This window comes from Pezoporus occidentalis, unplaced genomic scaffold (assembly GCF_034315485.1).
Source record: "Pezoporus occidentalis ecotype Australia unplaced genomic scaffold, CSIRO_AGI_Poc_V1 ctg262, whole genome shotgun sequence".
Taxonomy (NCBI): domain Eukaryota; kingdom Metazoa; phylum Chordata; class Aves; order Psittaciformes; family Psittacidae; genus Pezoporus; species Pezoporus occidentalis.
In genome coordinates this window covers 45,739-67,215 of record NW_026914523.1, presented here as the reverse complement: position 1 = coordinate 67,215, position 21,477 = coordinate 45,739, and the positions used below count along the sequence as shown (strand labels likewise).

The 21,477-nt window shown below is 45.4% G+C and overlaps 3 protein-coding genes and 1 long non-coding RNA gene across 5 annotated transcripts; 2 read left to right on the top strand and 2 right to left on the bottom strand.

Annotated features, from left to right (window-relative positions):
* The first annotated feature begins 25 nt into the window (after positions 1 to 25).
* EIF2B1 (eukaryotic translation initiation factor 2B subunit alpha) lies at positions 26 to 3,823 on the top strand. The gene is made up of 9 exons (XM_062624116.1): positions 26 to 88; positions 159 to 260; positions 373 to 509; positions 592 to 708; positions 1,299 to 1,411; positions 2,283 to 2,351; positions 2,798 to 2,873; positions 3,076 to 3,201; positions 3,441 to 3,823. Exons 1-9 carry the CDS (start codon positions 76 to 78, stop codon positions 3,594 to 3,596), a joined length of 909 nt encoding a protein of 302 aa, XP_062480100.1. The 5' UTR covers positions 26 to 75; the 3' UTR covers positions 3,597 to 3,823.
* A 260-nt stretch (positions 3,824 to 4,083) lies between these two features.
* Positions 4,084 to 11,418, bottom strand: DDX55 (DEAD-box helicase 55). The gene is made up of 14 exons (XM_062624113.1): positions 11,243 to 11,418; positions 10,977 to 11,027; positions 10,804 to 10,890; positions 10,122 to 10,213; positions 9,952 to 10,014; positions 9,091 to 9,240; positions 8,453 to 8,642; positions 7,822 to 7,904; positions 7,328 to 7,459; positions 6,864 to 6,956; positions 6,389 to 6,503; positions 5,479 to 5,647; positions 4,823 to 5,115; positions 4,084 to 4,321 (listed from the first exon to the last, which is right to left on the bottom strand). The coding sequence occupies exons 1-14, from the start codon at positions 11,348 to 11,350 to the stop codon at positions 4,154 to 4,156; spliced, it is 1,794 nt and encodes a 597-aa protein (XP_062480097.1). The 5' UTR covers positions 11,351 to 11,418; the 3' UTR covers positions 4,084 to 4,153.
* An 864-nt stretch (positions 11,419 to 12,282) lies between these two features.
* TMED2 (transmembrane p24 trafficking protein 2) lies at positions 12,283 to 18,696 on the bottom strand. Of its 2 annotated transcripts, XM_062624117.1 has the most exons (5): positions 18,448 to 18,696; positions 17,071 to 17,263; positions 16,633 to 16,653; positions 14,654 to 14,761; positions 12,283 to 13,781 (listed from the first exon to the last, which is right to left on the bottom strand). In XM_062624117.1, exons 1-5 carry the CDS (start codon positions 18,625 to 18,627, stop codon positions 13,657 to 13,659), a joined length of 627 nt encoding a protein of 208 aa, XP_062480101.1. In that variant the 5' UTR covers positions 18,628 to 18,696; the 3' UTR covers positions 12,283 to 13,656. The 2 variants fall into 2 exon arrangements, with proteins under 2 accessions (XP_062480101.1, XP_062480102.1); XM_062624118.1 differs by lacking the exon at positions 16,633 to 16,653 and having other exon boundaries at positions 18,448 to 18,692.
* Positions 18,697 to 19,012: 316 nt separating this feature from the next.
* On the top strand, positions 19,013 to 19,836 carry LOC134166472 (uncharacterized). Its single transcript, XR_009965887.1, has 2 exons — positions 19,013 to 19,099; positions 19,499 to 19,836. It is a non-coding gene; the product is annotated as an uncharacterized LOC134166472 (long non-coding RNA).
* The last annotated feature ends 1,641 nt before the right edge of the window (positions 19,837 to 21,477 follow it).

Genomic DNA, 21,477 nt, shown 5'->3' with positions numbered 1-21,477 from the left:
TTACGTCAGCCAAACGTGCGCCGTCACTCGGGCGGAGCCACGCCCAGGCGGGTAGGGGAACGGAGGGGACCGACCATGAGCACGAACGGTAACGGGAGCGGGGCGCGGGCGGGGCGGGGCAAGGCGGGGAGGTCACTGACGCGCCCCGCTCCCTACAGACTTGATCGAGACCTTCCGGGCGCAGCTGAGGGACGACCCCGATGTCGCCTCGGCCGTGGCTGCTATCCGCGCCCTGCTGGGCTTCCTCAAGCAGGACCGAGGTGGGTCCGGCTCCCCCCACCCTAGCTGCGGGGTGCCGGCTCTGCCCCGAGTCTCCCCGCAGCGAGGCCCGTGTCGGTGGGGTTCTTACCGGGCATCGCTGCTTGTCCGCAGGGGAGACCATCCAGGGCCTGAGGAGCAGCCTCCTGGCTGCCATCGACACCTTGTCCCGGGTGGACTCCTCGGTCGCCGTGTCCTCCGGCGGGGAGCTCTTCCTGCGCTTCATCAGCCTCACCTCCCTGGAGTATTCGGTAAGGGCGGCTGCAGCCTGCCCCGCCGTGCTGCCTGCAGGGGGGACCACAGCCCCGCAGCAGCAAGCATTGTATTTTCCAGGACTACTCCAAGTGCAAGGAAATCATGATCGAGCGCGGGGAGATCTTCCTGAGGAAAGTGTCTCTCTCTCGGAATAAAATCGCCAAGCTGTGTCATCCTTTCATCAGAGATGGTGCTGTGAGTAGGCAGAGCCAGGGTCACTCGTTTTGGTGTTCTTCTTGCAGCAATGGAAAACAAAAGGGAGAGGAGTGAAGGCTATTAATGTTGACAGCAGCATTGTCTAGGGGTGGCTTCTGCAGGTACATAGGTGTGATAGCACGCCTAGCAGTGTTCGAGGCCAGGTTGGACAGTGCTTGGAGCAACCTGGTTTAGTGAAAGGTGTCCCTGCTTGTGACAGGTGGTTGGAAATGGATGAGCTTTAAGGTCCCTTCCAACCTAAACCCTGCTGTGAGTCTGTGATCTTTCCCCTGCCCCTTCACGTTCCATGCAATCCAGGTCTATCTCGCATTCCACCTCTAAGAGGTGCTGAGGAGTCACAGCTTCACGTTTCAATTTAAAATACTAAATCATCACCCCATCAGGGCTGGCCGCATACAGTCCAGCTCATAGGGTAGTTTTCTATCCTATGATTTGTGGAATACACGTGACAGGCATTATTATTTAACATTGATGGACACCTGTGTGAAGTAAAAGCCATGTCACCATTAGCACAAGTAAAGGGCTTCTCAAAGCTCAACAGAAAGTGATGTCTTTTTGTTTTCTGACAGCGAATATTGACACATGCCTACTCCAGAGTGGTCCTCAGAGTGTTAGAAGCAGCTGTTGAGGCAAAGAAGCGATTCAGCGTTTATGTCACTGAATCACAACCAGATCAAGCAGGGTGAGTACTCAATCTTTTGGGTTTTATCTTGGTTAACAGCTACCATCAAGTCTGCTAGACCTTAAGCTGCTAGGCCTGCTTGCAGCATTTTGAATGGTAACCATCACCAGTATCACACTGTTCTGGACAAGTGAAAACAACCCCAATATTGGCAAATGATTTGCCATACTAAATGTTCCAATTAAAACATTATCTAGGTTTTCCTCAGAGCTTTACAAACTTTCAGTTAATACCAGGCAACCTCCTTGGGAGATGGGAGACAACTGATTTCTAGTGGGCTGCTTCAAAAGTAGGCTAAAATTATCAGTATTATCATAGCAAAGTAAAACATTCAGCTAGCAATGTCATTTGAAGATCCTAAATAAAGTATGTTACTGATAGCAAGAGAGCAGGCCTTCCCTCTTCAAAGCACACATGGTTGTGTGAGTGAAGTAGTAAATCCTGCATGCTGGGTAATGCATGTGGCTAACGAGGATGTTCAGTCAAAGTACATATGACTCTCCAGCTTCACTGAAACAGCTCCGAGCACTGCAGCCCATGCTTTACGTCTTGTTTCTTAAATACCCTGTTGATGGACAAGCTGAGGCAGCTCAGGTACTCTGTCATTTTAATAATAGCTCACTGACTCATCTTTCTCGAGCTGTAATTCCTGACTGGTAAAACAAACTTTCTTTGCTTTTAGTGGGTTCGTTCTAATCTGTTTGTTTCAATTTCTACACAATAACTGATTTTCTATTAGAGGATACATCATAAACCAAAACTACCAGCAAGAGAACATAGGCAGTCAAGGGTTTCAGGCCTTCAGACAATATTTTTCTAGCCTTGTCTTTAAAGAAAAGGCTTCTAAGCTTCAAACATGTTTTTTTCATAGGCAAAAAATGGCAAAAGCCCTGAGGAAGCTGAACATTCCTGTGACTGTGATTCTGGATGCTGCAGTTGGGTAAAGTGATCATTAAATCTTAGTATTTTTCAGCATAATTTTGGGAGTGTTAGATGTAGGTTTCGTAGAAGCTTGTCCAAATCACAGAAGTGATGACTTGGTTTGTCACAGTCATCAAACAAGTTGAACAAGTTACACCTTTAGGTGCATCATTAGGAGAACTGCTACAAAACAAGTATCTGATGTTTGCATGTTAAGAGTGACAAAAGGACTCAGACCTGAGTGCAGAACTTGTGGACACTTGTAAAAAAAGAACCGAGGTGCTAATTTTTCCCTCATTTACACATGTTAACATTCGAGGGCTTCTTAAGCTATTTGCTAAACAACCACTGCTCAGTATCAGTCCAAAACATAAGAAAAAACTATAATAAATCTGATGCTCAATTAAATGAGGTACTTGTCATATTACCCAGTAAGTATTGGATTTCTTTCCTCCCTTTGAACAGCTACATTATGGAGAAAGTGGACCTGGTGTTAGTTGGTGCTGAAGGAGTAGTTGAAAGTGGTGGCATTATCAACAAGGTAGGAGGTTGTGGGTTTATTACATTGTTCTGTAAACTCCAGACTTTTAAAGTTTGATTTCTTTGAAGAATTCGGGGCTTTCTGAAAAAAACTCTTCTGTTTGGACATTTTCCAGTGACCATCTATTTATGGTTGGAAACTGGGCAGTATTGTGTCACACTAGCACTGAGCCTGCAGTGTCATTTTCCCTCTGTCTCCACAGATTGGCACTAATCAAATTGCTGTGTGTGCCAAAGCACAGAATAAGCCATTTTATGTGGTAGCTGAAAGTTTCAAGTTTGTGAGGCTTTTCCCTCTGAATCAGCAGGATGTCCCAGATAAGTTTAAGGTAAGAGAAATCCAAATTACTTCTTAGCCAAGGGGCTAAAAAACAGTTAACACACTTCAGAACTACCAATTGTTCTTTATACATAAGATAAAACAGCTGAGACCAAGGTGGCACCAGCCTGTGCCTCATTTTAAAGCAGCTGACTTCCTTCAGTTTTACCACAAACATCTGCTTGGGACTGCAGCACCACTCTTGCCCTAGAGAGGTTTTAATTTCCAGTTGTCTCCATTTCCTTCTAGTACAAAGCAGACACTCTGAAAACAAATCAGAACCTAACAGAGGAGCATCCCTGGATTGACTACACATCACCATCACTCATTACATTACTGTTTACAGACCTCGGTGTGTTAACTCCCTCAGCTGTCAGTGATGAACTTATTAAACTCTATCTGTAACAAAGAGGACTCTGTGTAGAGGATGCATCATCTTCAGTGACTGTCACAGTTGTAAGAACTGGGAGGATGATACAAGTTAAATGGACATGGTAAGGAGAGGACATCATAACGATTAATGTAATTACTGGCCTTCGTGAGTTTTTAAAGCAACATGTTATATATGGATGGACCACTGTTAGAAAGTTCCTACAGCTTCTAAAGATCTAAAATAAATTATTTTAAAGATGGGTGGAGTATTTTGATATTGTAAAATAAAACACCTTAAGGTGGATTCAGCCTCATTGTGAGGTGTGCTGCTACTTACTGCTCTGGGGTACATACCTGAAAAAAGCAAAGCGAAAACGGGCACGAGGCTGCTAATGGCAACCTGTAGCTTTGGCCACACCATGTGAGAGAAGTTCTCTTAGCTGCAGGCTTCTCTGTTTGTCCTTGTGGGCTCCAGGTCTCTTATGAAGAAATTAGATCAATTTTGTTCTCTGCATCAGTGTTTTGTTATAAAAATCCAGTTTTATTGAAATAGGCAGTATTCTAATGTAAAAGTGTGGTCAGAGTAACTGTCAACCTTCAGACTCTAAGTCAGCAACAGCTCCTGCTTTCAGCCTACTCTTGCTGCTTGTTAGTCTCTTCTCAAATTCTTCTTCACTGATTTTCCCCTTTTTTAATCTTTTCAAGAGTCTTGTGTCATTCAGCAACTCCTCCATATCCTCATCTTCAATATCAGAACCCTGTTGGCAGGTGAAAACCAACAAATTAAGCACAACACTAATTAAACACACCCCAAAAGGTTTTCACTCCATACAGCTAAACACAAGAGAAGTTTACAACTCTGATATGCCAGAACTATCCAAGTAATAATACTTGATTTATACCTAGGAAACCACCTAACTCTCAGTTATTCTTGTTGAGAATTGAAAAAAAAGCAAATTAAACCCCCAAACGAAGTACTGTCCACTATTGTGCCATACTGCTGGACCTTACAGAAAGAAAAAGCTATGCTACCTCTGCAGGCAGCATTACTGATCAGCATCAGAGTGCTGAGAAGTTGTTTTAGTGTTTGGCTTTAAGAAGCTACCCTATTTTTTATAAGGTTTGTCTGTAATGGTCCTAAAAAGTTACTTTACATTCTTCAGCTATATCAAACTAAGATCCCCAGATGCTCTGCAATTGGAAGTATGTCCCTATGCTGCAGTGATCACAGGCAGTTCAATAGAATGGACACAATTTACCTCTTCATGCTTCCTTTTAGCTGTTACTTTCTTTTTCTTCTCCCTCTTGGCTTTCTGCTTTGACCAGGCTTTGTTCTTTATGAATTTCTTTTTCCCTCCATTTTCCTCTCTGTCTTTTCTTTGTTGTTCTAATTGCTTTTGTCTCTGTTTTTCTCTATTTTTATCCTTAAATGAAATGGAGTCTGTATTAACAGTGACTGGAGTAAAGTCTGGAAAACATTTTCCTCTTAGTTCAGGCATCTTTGGCATTTTTAACAATGCAAAACCTTTGGCAAGACTTGCGAAATCCAGATCTATGAAAGTAAGGATTATAAAGTCAGTTTCCCACTGGATAAAAAGATAGTTTAACTTAGGAAGTCACAATTAGAAAACCCCAAACATTATCTTATTGTATTGTTTGCATTCTAGACTTGATAGTAGTAACAATACTGAATCACTTTTATTTTTGCTTATGCCATAAATTATGTCTCTTTAAAACATGAGAAACAAGTTGCTTGGGAAAATGGGAGTTTCGTCAGAATCTGATGCTGCAGGAAGTAAATCTGACACCAGGAACCAGGAGGTGAGGCTTGTGGACAGTAACACTTTGTTCTTTCCCAAACCAAATACTGTTCTGAAAAGAGCAGGAGCAGATGCCAGCCCCTGCTGGGAATTACCTTTTATTCGGAAGATGAGATTACATTCGTGTTTGGCATAAGCCTGAACGTACGACACAAACGCTTTCATCCCCTTCTCAAACACTGCCCTGTCAGCGAGAGCCATTGACTTCAGTTTGGGGAGAAGATCTAACACGTTTGTCTGTGGTTTCATTTCCTTCATGGGACACTGAAAACCAGACAAGAAACACAAATCCAAAGGAAGAGTTCAGTGGAATGTTTTAAAATGCGCTGTGAAGCTTTGAACACACGCTTCTTCCCCTGCTGATCTTCAGTCAGCTCTGAGTCCCCTTCTATGTGATCACTTCGACATGAGTTCAGCATTCAGCCCCACACACCCTTGTCTTATCCCAGCAGAGCAGTTCACACACCACAGCTGGAGACAGGCCACAAGCTCATCTCACCCTTATCAAGCTCTGTTCTCATTAGCAGGCTCCAGAGAAGGTTTACAATTAATCCCACAAAAACATGAAGTTATCAGAGTTAAACAGTGTGGAGGGTGCAGTGTATACACTGCTGAGGGCAGGAGTGTTTAACCAGTGCTGTCCTGGAAGTGCTCAATCTACACACCCTTTGAAACAAAAAGCCTTTCCTATCTATCCTACAGTAACACTGTGAGCAGTCCTGTTCTAACAGGTATTTGCCAATCTTCTATTGAACTAATTTGAGACAGACAAAAGGGACATCAAAGCTTATTTGTTAAAGTGTTTTAAGCCATTCTCATGTGTAAATAATGATAATCAAGAATAGAGCATATGCTAAAATACGTCAGAAAAGCCGCTCTTGTCTTTTCTTAATTGTGCGTTACCTATGCATATCCCCCTAAGTTCTACAATTCTGAACCTAAACTCCCATCAGTGACTCTGTCCCCTTGCTCTTTCCTGCCTTGGATTAGAATAAGTCTACTAACCTTTTGGTTGATTGAGAGAAAGTTAACGTAAGACTCTTCCATGGGAAGCAAAAACACAAGCGCGCTGCCGACGTTGCCGATCCGTGCTGTTCTACCACACCGATGCACGAAGGCACTGAAACAACACAGAGAAGACTTTGCAGGAGGACCTCAGCCTGGTTTGGAAGTGATAGGCAGCAAAAGGGCAAATCTTGTGGAATTAAAATACAGAGTGCTGTATATATTTGCCTTAAACCAAGAGGACTAAGTAAAAAATGGTAAGAGAGACATGTAGCAGTCCCACTGGATTGTTAGGGCTAAAGCAAGGGGGATCTGCATTAGTGTCAAGCTGTAAGCATGTTGTAGGGAGAATTACAACAATGGAAGTTAAAATACATGGAAAAGAGCCTTTTGTTGCATGTACCCAATTTATATCCAAACAAGACAGTAACATGACCACAAGCTGAGTGAAGGTTCTTAAGACCTGAAGTTGTACCTTGCACTGCTAGGTGGGTCATACTGTAAAACCCAGTGTACTTCTGGAATGTCTATGCCACGGGCCATCACGTCAGTGCAAATTAAAATGCCGCTAGGAAGAAGAAAGAGCATGGTTTCATTAAACTGTCATTTGAAAAGAGCCAGCCCACCCCCAGCTGTGTGTTCTGCATCTACACTGGAGAATGAGCAACAAAACGTGGGTTTTGAAAGGAGACAAAATACCTAAGGTATCTGCAGCTTTCACCAACTAAAAGTCTACACTACGTTGTGAAAAGGAATGGGATTTACATCACCAGGAAAAATCAATGCCCTGTTACAAGTCCTATTATTGAATCACCACTGTGTCCACCACAGCTGAAAGTCATCTCTTTAATAAAAGAATTCAGAGACTGACAGTTTCCACATGTTACTTGAAGCAGTTCTGCTGCTACTGGGAATTACGCTTCTTACTCATTTCCTTACCCCGGGAGCTTCCGGAACTCAGTAAAAATCTTGTTCCGTTTGTGTTTCATCTTCCCGTGAATGCTCATTATTTTCACTTGTTTAATTAAGGATTCCAAAGCCTTCCCATAGTATTCCACACAGGCACACGTGCTGTGTTGATACAGACACACATAAAGGTGAGAGAATATGATGCATTTCCAAGGCTCAGAGACCTTCCTAGAATATATACTATGGCTTATTTTTATTTACAATATATGTGTATTGCTTTTATAATTAACATATAATCATCTCTAATGCTTTCCTTTAAAAATGCATCTCAAATTCGTGTTTTGCTTAATAAAATTCAACCAAATCCTGACATGAAGCAATGATCAAACTCTTTTTAGGCACCATACTGTACAAGACAGCCATTAAAATTAACCACTTCTAAAACAGTTGTGTCCTTGCAAACACAAGGCACAGCTCTGGAATTTAAGTACTAGAAGGATTCTCACGATGAAACCCAGAATTACCTGAAAAAGACCAGATGTTTCTCCTGTTTGTGCTGCCGCAGAAAATGCACCAACTGATTAAATTTTTCATCTGCTTTGCAGATCTGCACAGTTCAAAAGAAAAAAGAGGTAAATAAATGGGCTCGATACAAAGCAATCTGCCCATTTCCTCCATTCACTGTGCACTGATAGATGACTACAGGTGTAATTTCTTAACACTGATCATCTCTCCTATAGTTCCTCCTGCAGAATATTACTCTTACATATCTTGTTTTAAATATAAACAAATACTTAGCTCCCAGTCTTCCCATCCCCAGCCACAACACCCCTTCCGCAGCAGTATCTCAAATATCCCTCAGCAATTGCCAAAATCTCTCCCCATTCCTTAGGAGCAGGTCAAGGAACTACAGCGCTGCAGCCAGTTTGGAGTTACAACAGCCAAACAAAACTCACAGAGCAGAAAACAACACAGTTGCTAATTTAGATCCTTCTCCTTGGCTTGGTGATTGATCTTTGAAGAACCTATAAAAGCTTTGTATCTTGGAGACTTCCAATTCCTCTACTAATGTGATCCTATCTGGGCAAGACTTATGGATAGAGCCAGGAGAAAAGGAGAGGGACCAAGAAACCATCACAAAGCGGGGCTTCGCACCATGTAGTAGTTCTCCAGGCGTGTTGGAGTTTTCTGTGTGTTGCTTGCTGCCACTCCCTTCTCCTTCACCGAGATGCGGACAGGATTCCGGAGACCTGCCCTCACCAGGTTCTCCACCTCTTGAGTCTGAGTTGCTGAGAACAGACCTGTCCGTCTCTGCTTGGGCATAAAGTCCAGAATGGCATTTAAACTGCAAATAAGCACATGTAGAACATAATTGTCCCCAGATTTCCCTCAAAAAAAGAAGTTTAACCATTGGAAGTAAGAGTTTACAAACAAAGTAAGATTTCATTATCAAGTGCCAATCTTCTATTGAACTAACTAACTTTGAGAGAAGGATAAAAGGGACATCAAAGCTTATTTGTTAAAGTGTTTTAAGGCATTCTGATGTGTAAATAATCAAGCTAACATACATCAGAAAACAAGAATTTTTAAACTCTGTATTCATCAAAGATCTGCTCCTTCTGATTCTCTTCACCCCCAGCAATTGCTTTCTGTAGTCTATGGAGCAAAGAGAGATAAAAGAATAAAACTGAACAAATCTAACTTTAGAGGTCATCACAGGCCACGCTCACATGAATCATATATGAACTCATCTAAAACTTCCAAAGTGTTACTGGAATGTATGCTTTCAATACCTTGCTTCAAAGCCCATATCCAAAAGTCTGTCTGCTTCATCTAATACCAACACATCCAGAGACTTCACACAACTTGCTAGATCCAGCCCATCAGCTTTTCTTCTGAACAGATCCTCCAGGCGGCCCGGGGTAGCTACAATGATGTTCCCACTGTTGGTGAATAAGACACACAGCAGTTTTGTAACTGTGCAAGGCGAGGACTTTGGGGAGCTGCCAACATCATTATCACAGCACAAACCTGTGCAAAAGTTGACTGCATTCTTCAACAAAACAATTTCATTTGTCACTTCTAACTGTATTCAGATGTCAGTGCCTTTCAGGCAGTAAGTTGAGAGGAAACAATGCTCAAGTGAAAGCAGACCATTTGTGGTAACAGAAGTTTAGAATATAATCAGTAACGATGGAAAGGAACTGCCAGCTAGGAGAAATCTTTGATTCCTCTGTGCAAAAAGCTTCATCATAGAAAATACAATTGCTTCAAAACATCCTCAGTATCAGCACCAGCTTCAGAAACATTCACCAGCAGAGACTCCCACCTCACTGGAGCCTACTGCTAGTATGACACTGACAGGAAAGAAGGAACTGAAATATTTAGTGAAGACAGTTTTCAGCTCACCACACTGCATTCTGTCCTTCACCCAAACAGCACATACATGGTCCTGATTTCACATACGATCCTTTCCTATTGTCTCAGGATAGCACACTTCCCTCAAGGGAAAGAATCCATCATTTCCTCAGCATACTTAGCAGTACCTTCAAATTTCAGCACCAGCAGGACCAAAACCCTAACTGAAAACCCTACAGACAAGGAGAAAGCCACATCTGCAAGGCAATGACAAAAACAACTGATAAGTAACTCACCCGTGTTCTTTAAACTTTTCAACATCTTCCATGGGATTCCTACCGCCAATTAAAAGGATCTGACTAAAACCAGAAAACAGAAAGACTCTGGTCATTTTTTACTGGCTTATGAATGACAGAAGCCCAAAGGAAAAGGAACAGTGGTTGTGACAAGCCTAAAGTTCACTCACCTGAACCTGGGGAAGTGCTTTGTGAAATGCGACAGCACCTCATCAATCTGAATAGCCAATTCTCGTGTTGGTGTGATAATTATAGCCCCAACCTGCACATAAAACCAACAGGAATGTATGGAAAATAACAGCCTAGAAGAAAGTTTTGGGCAAAATTCTCCCTTTCAAGTAAATATGAGCCATAATTACGATCCTAGTTTTAGACAAATCATTTTCATAGAAATATACTAAACTATTCAGAATAACACAAAATATACACGAAAAAGGCATTACAGCAGTGTCCAAAATGCCTTTGCATCAAGAGCAGAATCCAATAATGATATTTAACAGCAAACAACAATGCAAGTTCTCGATACAGTATAATTAATGGACACTCAAAAGCATTCAGACTTGCTTGCAGTACCTCCTTGTACTCGGTATTTTAAGCCATTTTTCTAACAGCTCAGAAAAGTGTTTTGATAATCATTTTGATGTTCTGATGATGTCAAATAAGCAGCTAAGTGCCCAGAAAGCAGCCCAATATTTATACTCAAGTTTTAAGCAGTTCGTTGTTAGTTATACCCAGGAGCTGAACACACCGTCACTTTACGTGTGTGCCATCTTCCACAGGTCTTCCCTGAAGACCTCCAATCTCACTGGCACACCACTAAAACACACCCAGGACAGAGCAACTTCATCTTACCTGCATTTTCTTTAGCTTTTCTTCCCGTCTGAGGAGAATTTCCAGTATGGGGATTACAAACGCCAACGTTTTGCCACTGCCCGTGACCTGTGAGGGGGAAAGCAGCGTCAGCCTTCCCTCAGCCCAATGCAAGCTACAACAAACAGCGAAGAGACCAGCAAAAAATCACCCACCGCTTCTGCAGCGACATCCTTATTGCTCATGAAGAGTGGAATGGTCGCAGACTGAAACAAAGAGAACGCAGAAGCACCACATGAGCAGTCGGACGGCGGCAGTAGGTCTCGCAAGGCCGAATCCCCCACCGGGCGCCCCAGCGCTATGGATTACCTCAGCGGAGCCACGGGCGGGAAGGCCTGAGCGCTCCGACCTGCGGCCGAGCCCCCCTCCCTCAGGCCCTGCCGCCCGGTGCCCCCTTCCCCGGCGGGGAGCGGCCGCTCACCTGCACCGGGGTCATGCGGGCGAAGCCGAGCTCCCGCAGCGCCCGCAGCACGCCCGGGCTCAGCGCCACCGGCAGCGTCTCCCAGCTCCCCTCAGTCACCGCCTCCATCTTTGACAGGCGCCGGTGCCGTGTCCGCCGCGCGGCCGCTCCCTCTCAGCGCCGGGGTCCGGGTCCGGGTCCGGGTCCGGGTCCGGCTCTGGCGGCGCCGCCCGGAAGCACGCTCCGCAGCACCTTGGTTCCGCTGCCAGCCGCCTTAAGCGGCCGGGACCGGGGGTTTTACCTCAGCGGGAGCCCCGTCCGAGCCAGGAGGGGGCGGAGGGGATTCTCCCCCTCTGCTGCGCTCTGGGGAGAGCCCGGTTGGACGTGGAGCTGTTGGAGCGAGCCCTGAGGAGGCCATGGAGATGCTGCCAGGGCTGGAGCAGCTCCGGTCTGGAGCCAGGCTGAGAGAGCTGGGCTGGGGCAGCCTGGAGAAGAGAAGGCTCCTGAACGGGAGACCTGAGAGCAGCTCCAGTGCCTGAAGGGGCTGCAGGAAACCTGGAGAGGGACTTGGGACAAGGGCCTGTAGGGACAGGCCAAGGGGAATGGCTTTAACCTGCCAGAGGGGAGATTGAGATGAGCTCTTAGGCAGAAGCTCTTCCCTGTGAGGGTGCTGAGGCGCTGGCACAGGGTGCCCAGAGAAGCTGTGGCTGCCCCATCCCTGGCAGTGCTCAAGGCCAGGTTGGACACAGGGGCTTGGAGCAAGCTGCTCTAGTGGAAGGTGCCCATAGCAGTGTTTGGAATTGGATGAGCTTTAAGACCCCTTCATCCCAAACCAATCTTGGAAGCTATGAATTACTGCTACCGGAGATCAGAAGGGCTGTGACAACAGCTTGAAATCCAGCAGCAAAGCAGTCGATTCAGAGTCAGCTGCCATTTCTTCTACTTGCCCACAACACGGGCTGGAGTTTGGATGAATTCCTGATAACTTCAGAAATACTTAACAAAAGCTCTATGTTAAAAGGTACTTCTTTAAATAAAATAAGAAAGAAACAAAAAAAAAGTTATTTTTTTAAAGAATTTGTTTATTCTCGAACCTGGGTCAGATTTCCCTTCACGAGTCATTTTTAAATGTACACCTTTGAATTCAATTTGACGTGTTCTACACAAAAAATATTGGCACACAACAGTCGCGCTAAGGTGTCAGAGCCACCTTCTCTGAGGAACTGCTGCAAGTGTTTGCCCGAGGTTGGAAAAGCTTTACCTGGAACATGAAAACCTGTAACAAATCTTAAATTAATCGTACAAAACTGCTGTGTGTTACTTGTAGAGGCTCCCCCCTGGAAAAGACCCCAGCCCGCCCCCCCCCAAATGATTACAACTAATATACATCAGTCACAACGTAATCCTGGCTCAGCACCCACCTCAGACGCTGCTTTACGTTTTAAACCAATCATCAGATAACGAGGAAAGAAACTTTGTACAAAACCAAATCTACACGTGCCTGGAAAAGAAAACACGCCGGTAGTTATAGCATCAGGGTGAGAGAAGGGCAGAGGCTGCCTTAACTTAAAGACAAGGGCTGCATAGCATCGCAATAGACTCCCAGAATCATTAACCCTTTTGCACCAGGAATCCAGGTTTCCTGAATAAGAACGCGTTCCCCATCGGCGCCAACCATCTAAGCTTTGGGCCTGCAAAAACCAAAGGGTTAACCATGGTCTGCCAAGACACTGCACACAATTGGCTTTGACATAAAACCTGTGAAAGAGTAAAACAAAACCGTCTGATGGACATGTGATCATGAGAGGATAAAATATCCTTTCATATTGACTAGTTAATTTAGAACTTTGGGAATAACCTGATGTAATGATTACATCAAGAGTGGTTACTGAAGACTCTTTTAAATAGCAACTAGGCACAAATACTAGATTGAAGTGGTCATCCGTCCTCTATTCATTATCAGAATAAAGTTTCCAATCTTCTTGGCAGTTTACATAAGCAAAAAAGGGATTATTCCCATTTTTAACACCTATTGCAGGGTTAGAGATGTCAAACTTGCAAAACAGTCATGTTAGGGCCTTGTACCGTTTCCTTAGGTAGAACTGCAAGTACTCATGAAAACAGGGCAAAGAGTTAGAAAAGACATCAATGGTGCTTGTTACTACAGTGGATTACAGCATTTGCAGCTTGCTTGGACCTTGCTTAGCACACAGAGTAGGCAGATTTGAAGTGAAAAAAAGTTATGCCAATCAAGTGACAAGATTTCAGCACAGCTTATGCTACAGAAGATATATAAAACCAATTCTTTTTTAACTAGGGAGGAACAAAAGCAAGTTTTACAGTTCAGTAAAGAGGGTTCAGAAAGTAAATGACTCTTTTTGTGACCAGGATGTTTGGTAGACAGTGAACTGAAATCCGGGACCAGAAAAGTACTCTTAAACAACCCTTCGGACTTCAAAAAACCTCTTCAGATAGTAGATTTGTCCCAGTGTCATGGCAACTAGTACAAGAGCTTCAAAGAATGACCAAAGAACCACTCTGCTGTTTGTGTTGTCATTAACTGTGGGGAGAAAAGAAATAAAAGAAGTAGTAAGTAACAAAGCATTTAAAACAAATTTAAAACACATTTTGTCATCAGAACACTGCACATAAACCACAGGTATTTGTATCACATCACTGCAAGTGGCCTAGAAAGACTCTGCAGACTTAAGAGATGAGATCTGAGAGCTGAGGGTGTTTTTCCAAAGAGCTTACTATGCAAGCAGATGTTTTAATCAACCTCAGCTTTGGACATAGATGGCAGCACCTCTATTCTGCCCACCTTCAAAGAGGTCAGACAGAAGCTTGTAACTTCCAAACAGATATCTGTAGGCTCAAAAAGCTGAGGGGCCAATGCTTTAGGATAATGTTGTGTGTTCACATTACAAATACTTGCCATTATTCTCCCTGGGCTTCCCCTAAGGCGCCACTTGGCGCTCTCAGTCCCACTTTACAGCTGTATGTCAGAATGTGAGAGTTGTGACTGGAGTTCACCACACCTTACTTGGACAGAACAGTAGCTCTGCTCTATCTCAATGAAATAGTTCACACAGATTTTGGCTCACTTATTAAGCCACACCTACTTCAAGGACGAAGCAGTAGTTCAACCAAAGTCTATCTCTGGGAACCAGCATTGCCCACGTCTGCATGAACACGCCATTCAAAGAACTGGAGAATCTGCACCAATTAGGCAGGCACAACAATCTTCATTACATGAGGGGTGAGCCAACTTACAGACGATTGCAACACCAGCTACATTCAGGATTGTAGGGGCAGGGCCTTCAGAACTTGGTCTAAGTGTTTTTCCTGGAACAGCTTTCATGGACTTGCTTTAAGCCACATTCTATAAATTCACTTGAGAGTGGAGAAAGCATTTAAATCAAAGACACGTACTTGCTCTATGTATTCTTTCACGAACTTCCATGTACTCCTGTTCATGCTTTACAGCCGTCATGGCCACTGCTAACTCATTAATCATCTCTTCTAGCTTGTTCTGATGAGCTGCAGAAGAATTTCAGAAGCATCAGAAAAGGTGTTATTGACACAGAAAAACAGTTGTTAGGATTTATGAACAGGTAATACTTCATTTCCCGTGGCAGAAAAATGCAGTCTGTACAGCTGAAACTTTCTACCCTTATAGCAAAGGAACAGTTGAGTTTTCACAGCATCACTTCTCCTAACATGTTCCTGTGGTATTTAGTAAGTGGGGAAGCATCTTCCTCCACATCTGACCAGAAAACACAAGACAGGATTTAGAATCAGTACAGACCACTGATTTCCAATATGGGCATACTCTTCCAAAAAAAATGGAACATAAGAACACATAAAATCAATACCACACACTAGTATCTATTTTGACAATATTGTCCAACATATTCCAAGCAAATTATCTGAACATCACAGCTTTTCCTAGTTGTTAAGCTTGCAAAAAAAAAAAAAATGGAATGACAGAGTTTAGCTTAAGATCATGATGCTGGCAAAACGAGATCACTTTCTGAAGCAACATATCACATCTTGTGATCTTCCAGTCTAGCTGAAGCACAGCATTCAGCAGAAACGATGCCAAAGGGGCCTGGCAGAGGGCAGGACTGGCTTCAGGTCCTGGTGTGTTGTGAAAGCAGAAGAGGAGGAAAACATCAAACCGATAACAGAAAACTAGCTTGAGACAGCTGAGCAAATGGAAGGATCAGAGAGCTAAGATTTAGCGATTTGCCTGTCAATCACAGGATCTTTTAAGTACATTCATGCTCACAGAACTGTCCCCTTTTACGTTATTCAAGTCACTTTCAAAGTTTTCTAGCACCAAGTTCAAGATGTCATCCCACAAACATGCCCTGGGCCATCAGCTCTTAAAATGAAGTCACAAACCCCAACACATTTCCCACTGAAGGGACATACCTGACTTTGAAGCTGCCTTATTACATCTTTATTTATAAATGGTTTCAGATCACAATCTGAAAATAAGGCTCTTCAAAATACATACCTCATGGGGAACAGTCAAAGAGGAGCAGAAAATAACACTCGTACAAGTTACAGTTAAACCCTTAACAGTTGTATAAACCGCATTCACTTTGCTAATATCATCAATCCCTTATTTTCACGGTCATTGCAGTAAGTGCAGTTTATTAGTAAGAGAAGAATTTACACTCACAAGGACTGCTTAAACCCACTCCAAAAAATACACTCCAGAAGTGCCTTAAAAACAAAAGCTGCATTCATGTTCTTTGCAGCAGCTCAATCCAGACTCAATAACAGCTATAACTGAGTCTTTAAAAGAATAAATCAAAAGTTAGGGATTTGTTACTTTTTAAGTGATATCAAGCACTCAATGCACAGTTATTTACTTGCCAAAATAGAAAACAAGACTTTACTGCCTACCTAGCTAGTGATTGCTAAATAAACCCTTATAACTTGTTACCCACATTCATTTATTTCTTTTACAGCTAATGGCAAGTTTCAAGTGTTTCCCCTTGTAACGTTACTGATAATTCATAACCTAAAAGAAGCTTATTGCTCCCAGAAGTCCTTGATTACCCAACATCCACTTTTGCAATATAAAGCAAATAGAGTCTAAAATATCCAATGTTCTCGGATGTTCAGCGTTTAATTTCACCCCAAACTCCCACCTCCTTAAGACAAACTGTCAGAGACAGTTCAAGGACCTGATCCCAAGTGTTGCTAAGTATATAAACCTCTCGATGGAAGCTTGCAGGTGCTCAGCATTGCTCAGAATCAGACCTTCTATGTAGATTATTAAAGACATTCTCATGCTACAAACCAATGTTACAGAGAAAAGCAAACGTTAGCTGTTAGTGAATAAACATATGCCAAAGACAAGATGCTAATGAGCTTTCAAAAAGCAGTACACATACCATCCCAGGTATCTCCACCACCTAGAGGAAAGTGTAAGAGATAAACACAAGTGCAGGACAAAAGGCTGCAGATAAAACACTCATTTATACAGCTAAGAGAAAAAAATTATATTGGCACATTTATCAAAGAGCTCAACTAAGGCATGTAGGAGCCTAGGTACTGCTGAGCAAACTAGAAACAGGAGAATGAAACTAATGAAAAGACTAAAGGAGGAAGGCATTCGTTTCTGCAGATGGCCAAGTGATTCTCTGGTGATTTTTTGCATTAAACCATATAATGAGGTCTAAAACCACCCAGATTTTAGCTGTGCAAGAGAACGGCTAACTAGAGAGCCTGAAGAAACAGCAATTCTGAGATTCCTACTCAAGTTCAGAAGCCATGCATGTAGGGAATAGCTCCCAAGCCAGAGCTAATTCCTTTCCAGAAGTCTTCCTCACCTTCTGTCTCCATGTCCTGCCCCTTTGGAGCTTCTCCAATATCAATAGTGAACATCACTATCTTGGGAGTCATGGTGGACATTCTGTTGCTAAAGCAAAACTTGTAAGTTCCATCCATGTGGGCAGCAAACGTGTATTTTCCACTGGACTCTCGATCACCTTTATAAATTCCTTTATTATCAGGCCCTGTAATCTGGGGAAAACAAAGTGTCATATGTTTGATTTGAAATACAGTGGGTTCAAATATACCCTTACAACACTGCATGCATGTGCTGAAGTCACCCAGTCAGAATGACCAACACCATGTGTAATCTGGTTTGGCACTCTTCATATCTTCCCTCCCACAACTCAAAGGCAGTGATGCATTTTCCTGCACGTAACTCTCTGTAATAAACTTCTTGGTAAAGAAAGTCACACAAAAGCCTCTCTCACTGTCCAAGATTACACAGGCGAGATAAGAAGCAGTCAAGAACAAGTAAACCACAAGTTACATACAGCCCTGGCTGTTTGCTAAAGGAACAACTACAGAAGAATCCTCACTGCTGATGTCTGCAGGAAAAGATGTTCTCCCACACATCAGTGCTACTTTAGGCACACAGTTGTGCACTGTTGCAGCGACCATTCCAAGCGGGCTATTGCATTGAGTATGAGTGCTCAGCATCACTGCTATTTTGAGCCTTCCATTTCATCAGGCCAAACTCTGCTGCCGAGCTTCCACCGGAGCCATTTGAATGGGATTTCAGCTTCCTCTTCCTGCCTGCCCCGTGGAAGAGCCATGTGTCATTTGAAGCCGTTATACTCACTGCCAGCAACAACTCTCTCAGGTTTAAATTATCCCAAACAAACATCTCTCTGCTCCTCACCAAGACGAAAGGAATCCTTGTTTACTATTCTCTTGATCTGATGCCTCACTAAGGAAAAGGACTTACCTACAGCTCTCAAGATGGCAATCACCCCGATTAAAGACAACGCCTTTCGATTCAAGGGGAGACACGCTGCTCCCAGAACAAGCAACGCGGTTTTATACACAGGAATCCTGTTCGTTCTTCCCGCCAAAGCGGTTAACATGACAAGTCTATACCGAGCCGGGCAACGCAGGAAACCTCCCGAGAACAGCCCTGGGGGCAGGAACGGCACAAGCGGCCTTAGGAAACGCAGCCCGTCGAGGCGGCTCCTCTTCCGCTCCGAGACCGCCCGGTCCACCGCGGGGGGCCCGGTCAGCACGCACGGAGCCCCCCCGCAACGAGCCGGGACCGCACGGAACCACCCGGCCGGTTTGACCACCGCTGTCCACCCCACACCGGGCGCTGCCCCGGCCTCCCCACCTCGCAGGCGGCGGGGAACAGGCGCGGCCCAGCCGCGGCGCTGGGCCCTCACCTCCACGTCGATGTCCAGGAAGCCCCCCTCGGCCACCTCGAAGATGAGCCCCATCTTCGTGCCGGACGGCACCCGCTCCAAGAAGCACTCCTCGGCGTGCGCGTCGATGCTGACGAAGTAGGCGGCAGCCGGGGCCGCGATGGCGGCCAGCAGCGCCAGCACCGCCCGCACCGGCGACATGGCGGAGCCCAGCGGCAGCGGGCACCGAGCGGCGCGACGGCAGCGACGGGGAGGGGGAGCTTCCGGCTCCCGACACGCCCCTTCCGGGGCACGGGGCCGCCGCTCATAGGCGGGCACAGCCCCGCTGCCACGTACGGGCTGCGCTACGGCGGCCGCTGAAGGACCAACCGCAGAGGGACTAACCGCGCCGCGCGGGGGGCGGAGCACAAGTAGGAGAGCAACCAATGAGCATGAAGTGGGGGCGGGGCCGTGGGGGCTGAAGCCAATCAGAAGGGGGTGGGGAGAGCTGGTCTGTCAGAAAGCGCGCCATTGGCTGGACGATGTCTATCAAGCGCGGGGGTGGCGGCGGGAGCGCGGGAGCCTCTTAACGCGGTTCAGGCCGCTGTCGCCGCTGTCGCCGCTGTCGCCGCTGTCCTGTGCGGCCGAGACTGCTGCTGCTGCAGGCCGGGAAACCCAAACCTGCTCCATCAGGGTAGGGATTGGGTAAAGAGCTGACGATCAAGGAGGTAACGGGGAAGCCCAGCTTGTGGGCGCGTAGCAAACACAGTCCGGCTCCTGCATCACGGCGTGAAAAGCCTCTCTCTGCGTTGTCATGCTTAAATGCTACTTGTCAGTTAGCACTTGCAGTCGGCAATACAGAAGGCCGTGCTGGAGCTGAAGAGAGACTGTTTTCATGACTAGCTGGTTTAATTATCTTTAAAGATCTAAAGACTAAAGCACAATCTGGCTTTCCGGTGCAATATTTATGCGCTTGGGCTTGCCAAGTGAGCGCCAGTTGTTGTAGTCCTGGGTATAATGCCCAGACGTTGTGTTTGTGTGACAAATGGGATCCAATTACTTGATTAACATAAGTGAGTTTGCTCATCTCAAGCTGCCAGGTCCAAGCGGCAGAGCTGGATGTGCCAGTGCAGGCTCCGGGCGTGGAAAGGAAAGATGCTGGCGAGAGGAAGGTGAACTTGAGGAGCTACAGGTCATGTATGTGAGTGGCAAGAGCCCTCTCCTGTCAAGGCGCTGAAAACTTCCATGGTTTCCAGTGAGTTTGGATTGAACCAAGCTTGAACCTGCTGCTTCCTGCAGCATGAACTGCTGTGCTGGTTTTCCATCTGTCTCAGTAGGGATTTAACTCTTCCCACCAGCACATTCTCCGAATCATTACTTTTTCCCTCTATGTACATTTACACATAACAATGAGAACTCATTTATACTGAATCCTGGTGACGTGAACTCTTTCTCTCATCTCTAACTTGGACAAAAGAATGATTTCACAGCATATCTGTCCCCTGAGGTACTGCAGAGTGTTCTCCAGATGTTCTGCTCATGCTGCTGCCCCTTCCCAAGCTCCCATAAGTGTTGTTTGCCAGGGAAGGATGACTGTTACAGGGATGGATGGGCTGCTATTCATCCTATTGCTCTCTCTGGAACTTTGTGCAATACCCTGTAGCGATCAATTTTGGCAATAAACTTCACGAAGGATGTTAGATACATTTGCACAGGCTGTCATTGATGATTATTATTATAAGTTAGGCAACTGAACATCAAACTCTGATGCTTGGAGGCTGGTTTGACACCCTGGCTGCCCAGCTCCAGGAATGTGAGCACTTGGCAGCATGGGAGGAAGGCTGAAGTTTTGTAACCTGTGACCTAAGGGGATGTTAACAGTATTGCCTGAAAAAGTTCCTTTGAGTGTCACAGTGTTGCATTTCCTGTCAGTCATCCCTCCCATTCACTTGTATTGGTGTTTTTCCCTTCCTTGTGTGACAAATAGAGGATGAATGCTGCAGCCACAACATGCAGCATGTATCAGTCAAAGCTTGGCTTTTGCAACTCCAGTTTTATTTCTTCTGACTAGTTGTTATCTAGTATCTTGTCCAAACGATAATGCATTATTTCTACACTGAATGCAGCAAGTGGCAGGATTAGAGCCTACAATTGTTTAGGGGCACATTTAATGTATCCATAATGGCCCATCTGGATAACCTCATACTAAGCACCATGAGAACATTTAAGAATGCAGTCACACCTGAAGGAAAAATACTGAAAAAAAAAACAGAAAAGACACATTTGGGTTTAGTTTAAATTCCTCTGTAAGTGGATCTGTGCAGCAAACCACTTGTATGTATCTCTGCTGACACTAAACAGGCGTAAGGACTATATTACTCTGTTCTTGCAGAGTGAGTGCCTAAAAACCCCTAACAATGAGCGAGCTGCTGTGTGTGAGACCCATGCTTGTCCTGCAGAATGACTTCTTCCCCCCGCACGACGTTAGCCTGCAGCCATCTGTTTGCCTTCCTCCTCGCTTGGCGTTGAGGGCCATCTACCCTGCTCCTGTCCTGGCAGCTTCGAGCTCCGGTGCTGCCTCTGCCCTTGGGTACCATGGCACCACGGAACTGCGGTACATCCCTGTGCGCCCGCTCCAGGGATGGGTACCGTGGCACCACGGAACTGCGGTACATCCCTGTGCGCCCGCTCCAGGGATGGGTACCGTGGCACCACGGAACTGCGGTACATCCCTGTGCGCCCGCTCCAGGGATGGGTACCGTGGCACCACGGAACTGCGGTACATCCCTGTGCGCCCGCTCCAGGGATGGGTACCGTGGCACCACGGAACTGCGGTACATCCCTGTGCGCCCGCTCCAGGGATGGGTACCGTGGCACCACGGAACTGCGGTACATCCCTGTGCGCCCGCTCCAGGGATGGGTACCGTGGCACCACGGAACTGCGGTACATCCCTGTGCGCCCGCTCCAGGGATGGGTACCGTGGCACCACGGAACTGCGGTACATCCCTGTGCGCCCGCTCCAGGGATGGGTACCATCGATCCCGAATCCTCGATGACTTCCGTCCCGCTCA

Bases quoted from the DNA above. Each gene is read 5' to 3' on its own strand.
- EIF2B1 (XM_062624116.1), top strand. The intron at 261-372 runs GTGGGTCCGGCT...GCTTGTCCGCAG, and splicing joins CTTCCTCAAGCAGGACCGAG to GGGAGACCATCCAGGGCCTG. The intron at 1,412-2,282 runs GTGAGTACTCAA...TTTTTTTCATAG, and splicing joins TCACAACCAGATCAAGCAGG to GCAAAAAATGGCAAAAGCCC.
- DDX55 (XM_062624113.1), bottom strand. From the start codon at position 11,350: ATGGAGGCGGTGACTGAGGGGAGCTGGGAGACGCTGCCGGTGGCGCTG. The intron at 11,028-11,242 runs GTGAGCGGCCGC...TCTTTGTTTCAG, and splicing joins CCCGCATGACCCCGGTGCAG to TCTGCGACCATTCCACTCTT. The intron at 8,643-9,090 runs GTATTGAAAGCA...GCTTATTTGCAG, and splicing joins GATATGGGCTTTGAAGCAAG to TTTAAATGCCATTCTGGACT.
- TMED2 (XM_062624117.1), bottom strand. From the start codon at position 18,627: ATGTCGCCGGTGCGGGCGGTGCTGGCGCTGCTGGCCGCCATCGCGGCC. The intron at 16,654-17,070 runs GTGAGGAAGACT...ACTTTCCTCTAG, and splicing joins GCAGGACATGGAGACAGAAG to GTGGTGGAGATACCTGGGAT. The intron at 13,782-14,653 runs GTACGTGTCTTT...TTCTCCCCACAG, and splicing joins TGAAAGAATACATAGAGCAA to TTAATGACAACACAAACAGC.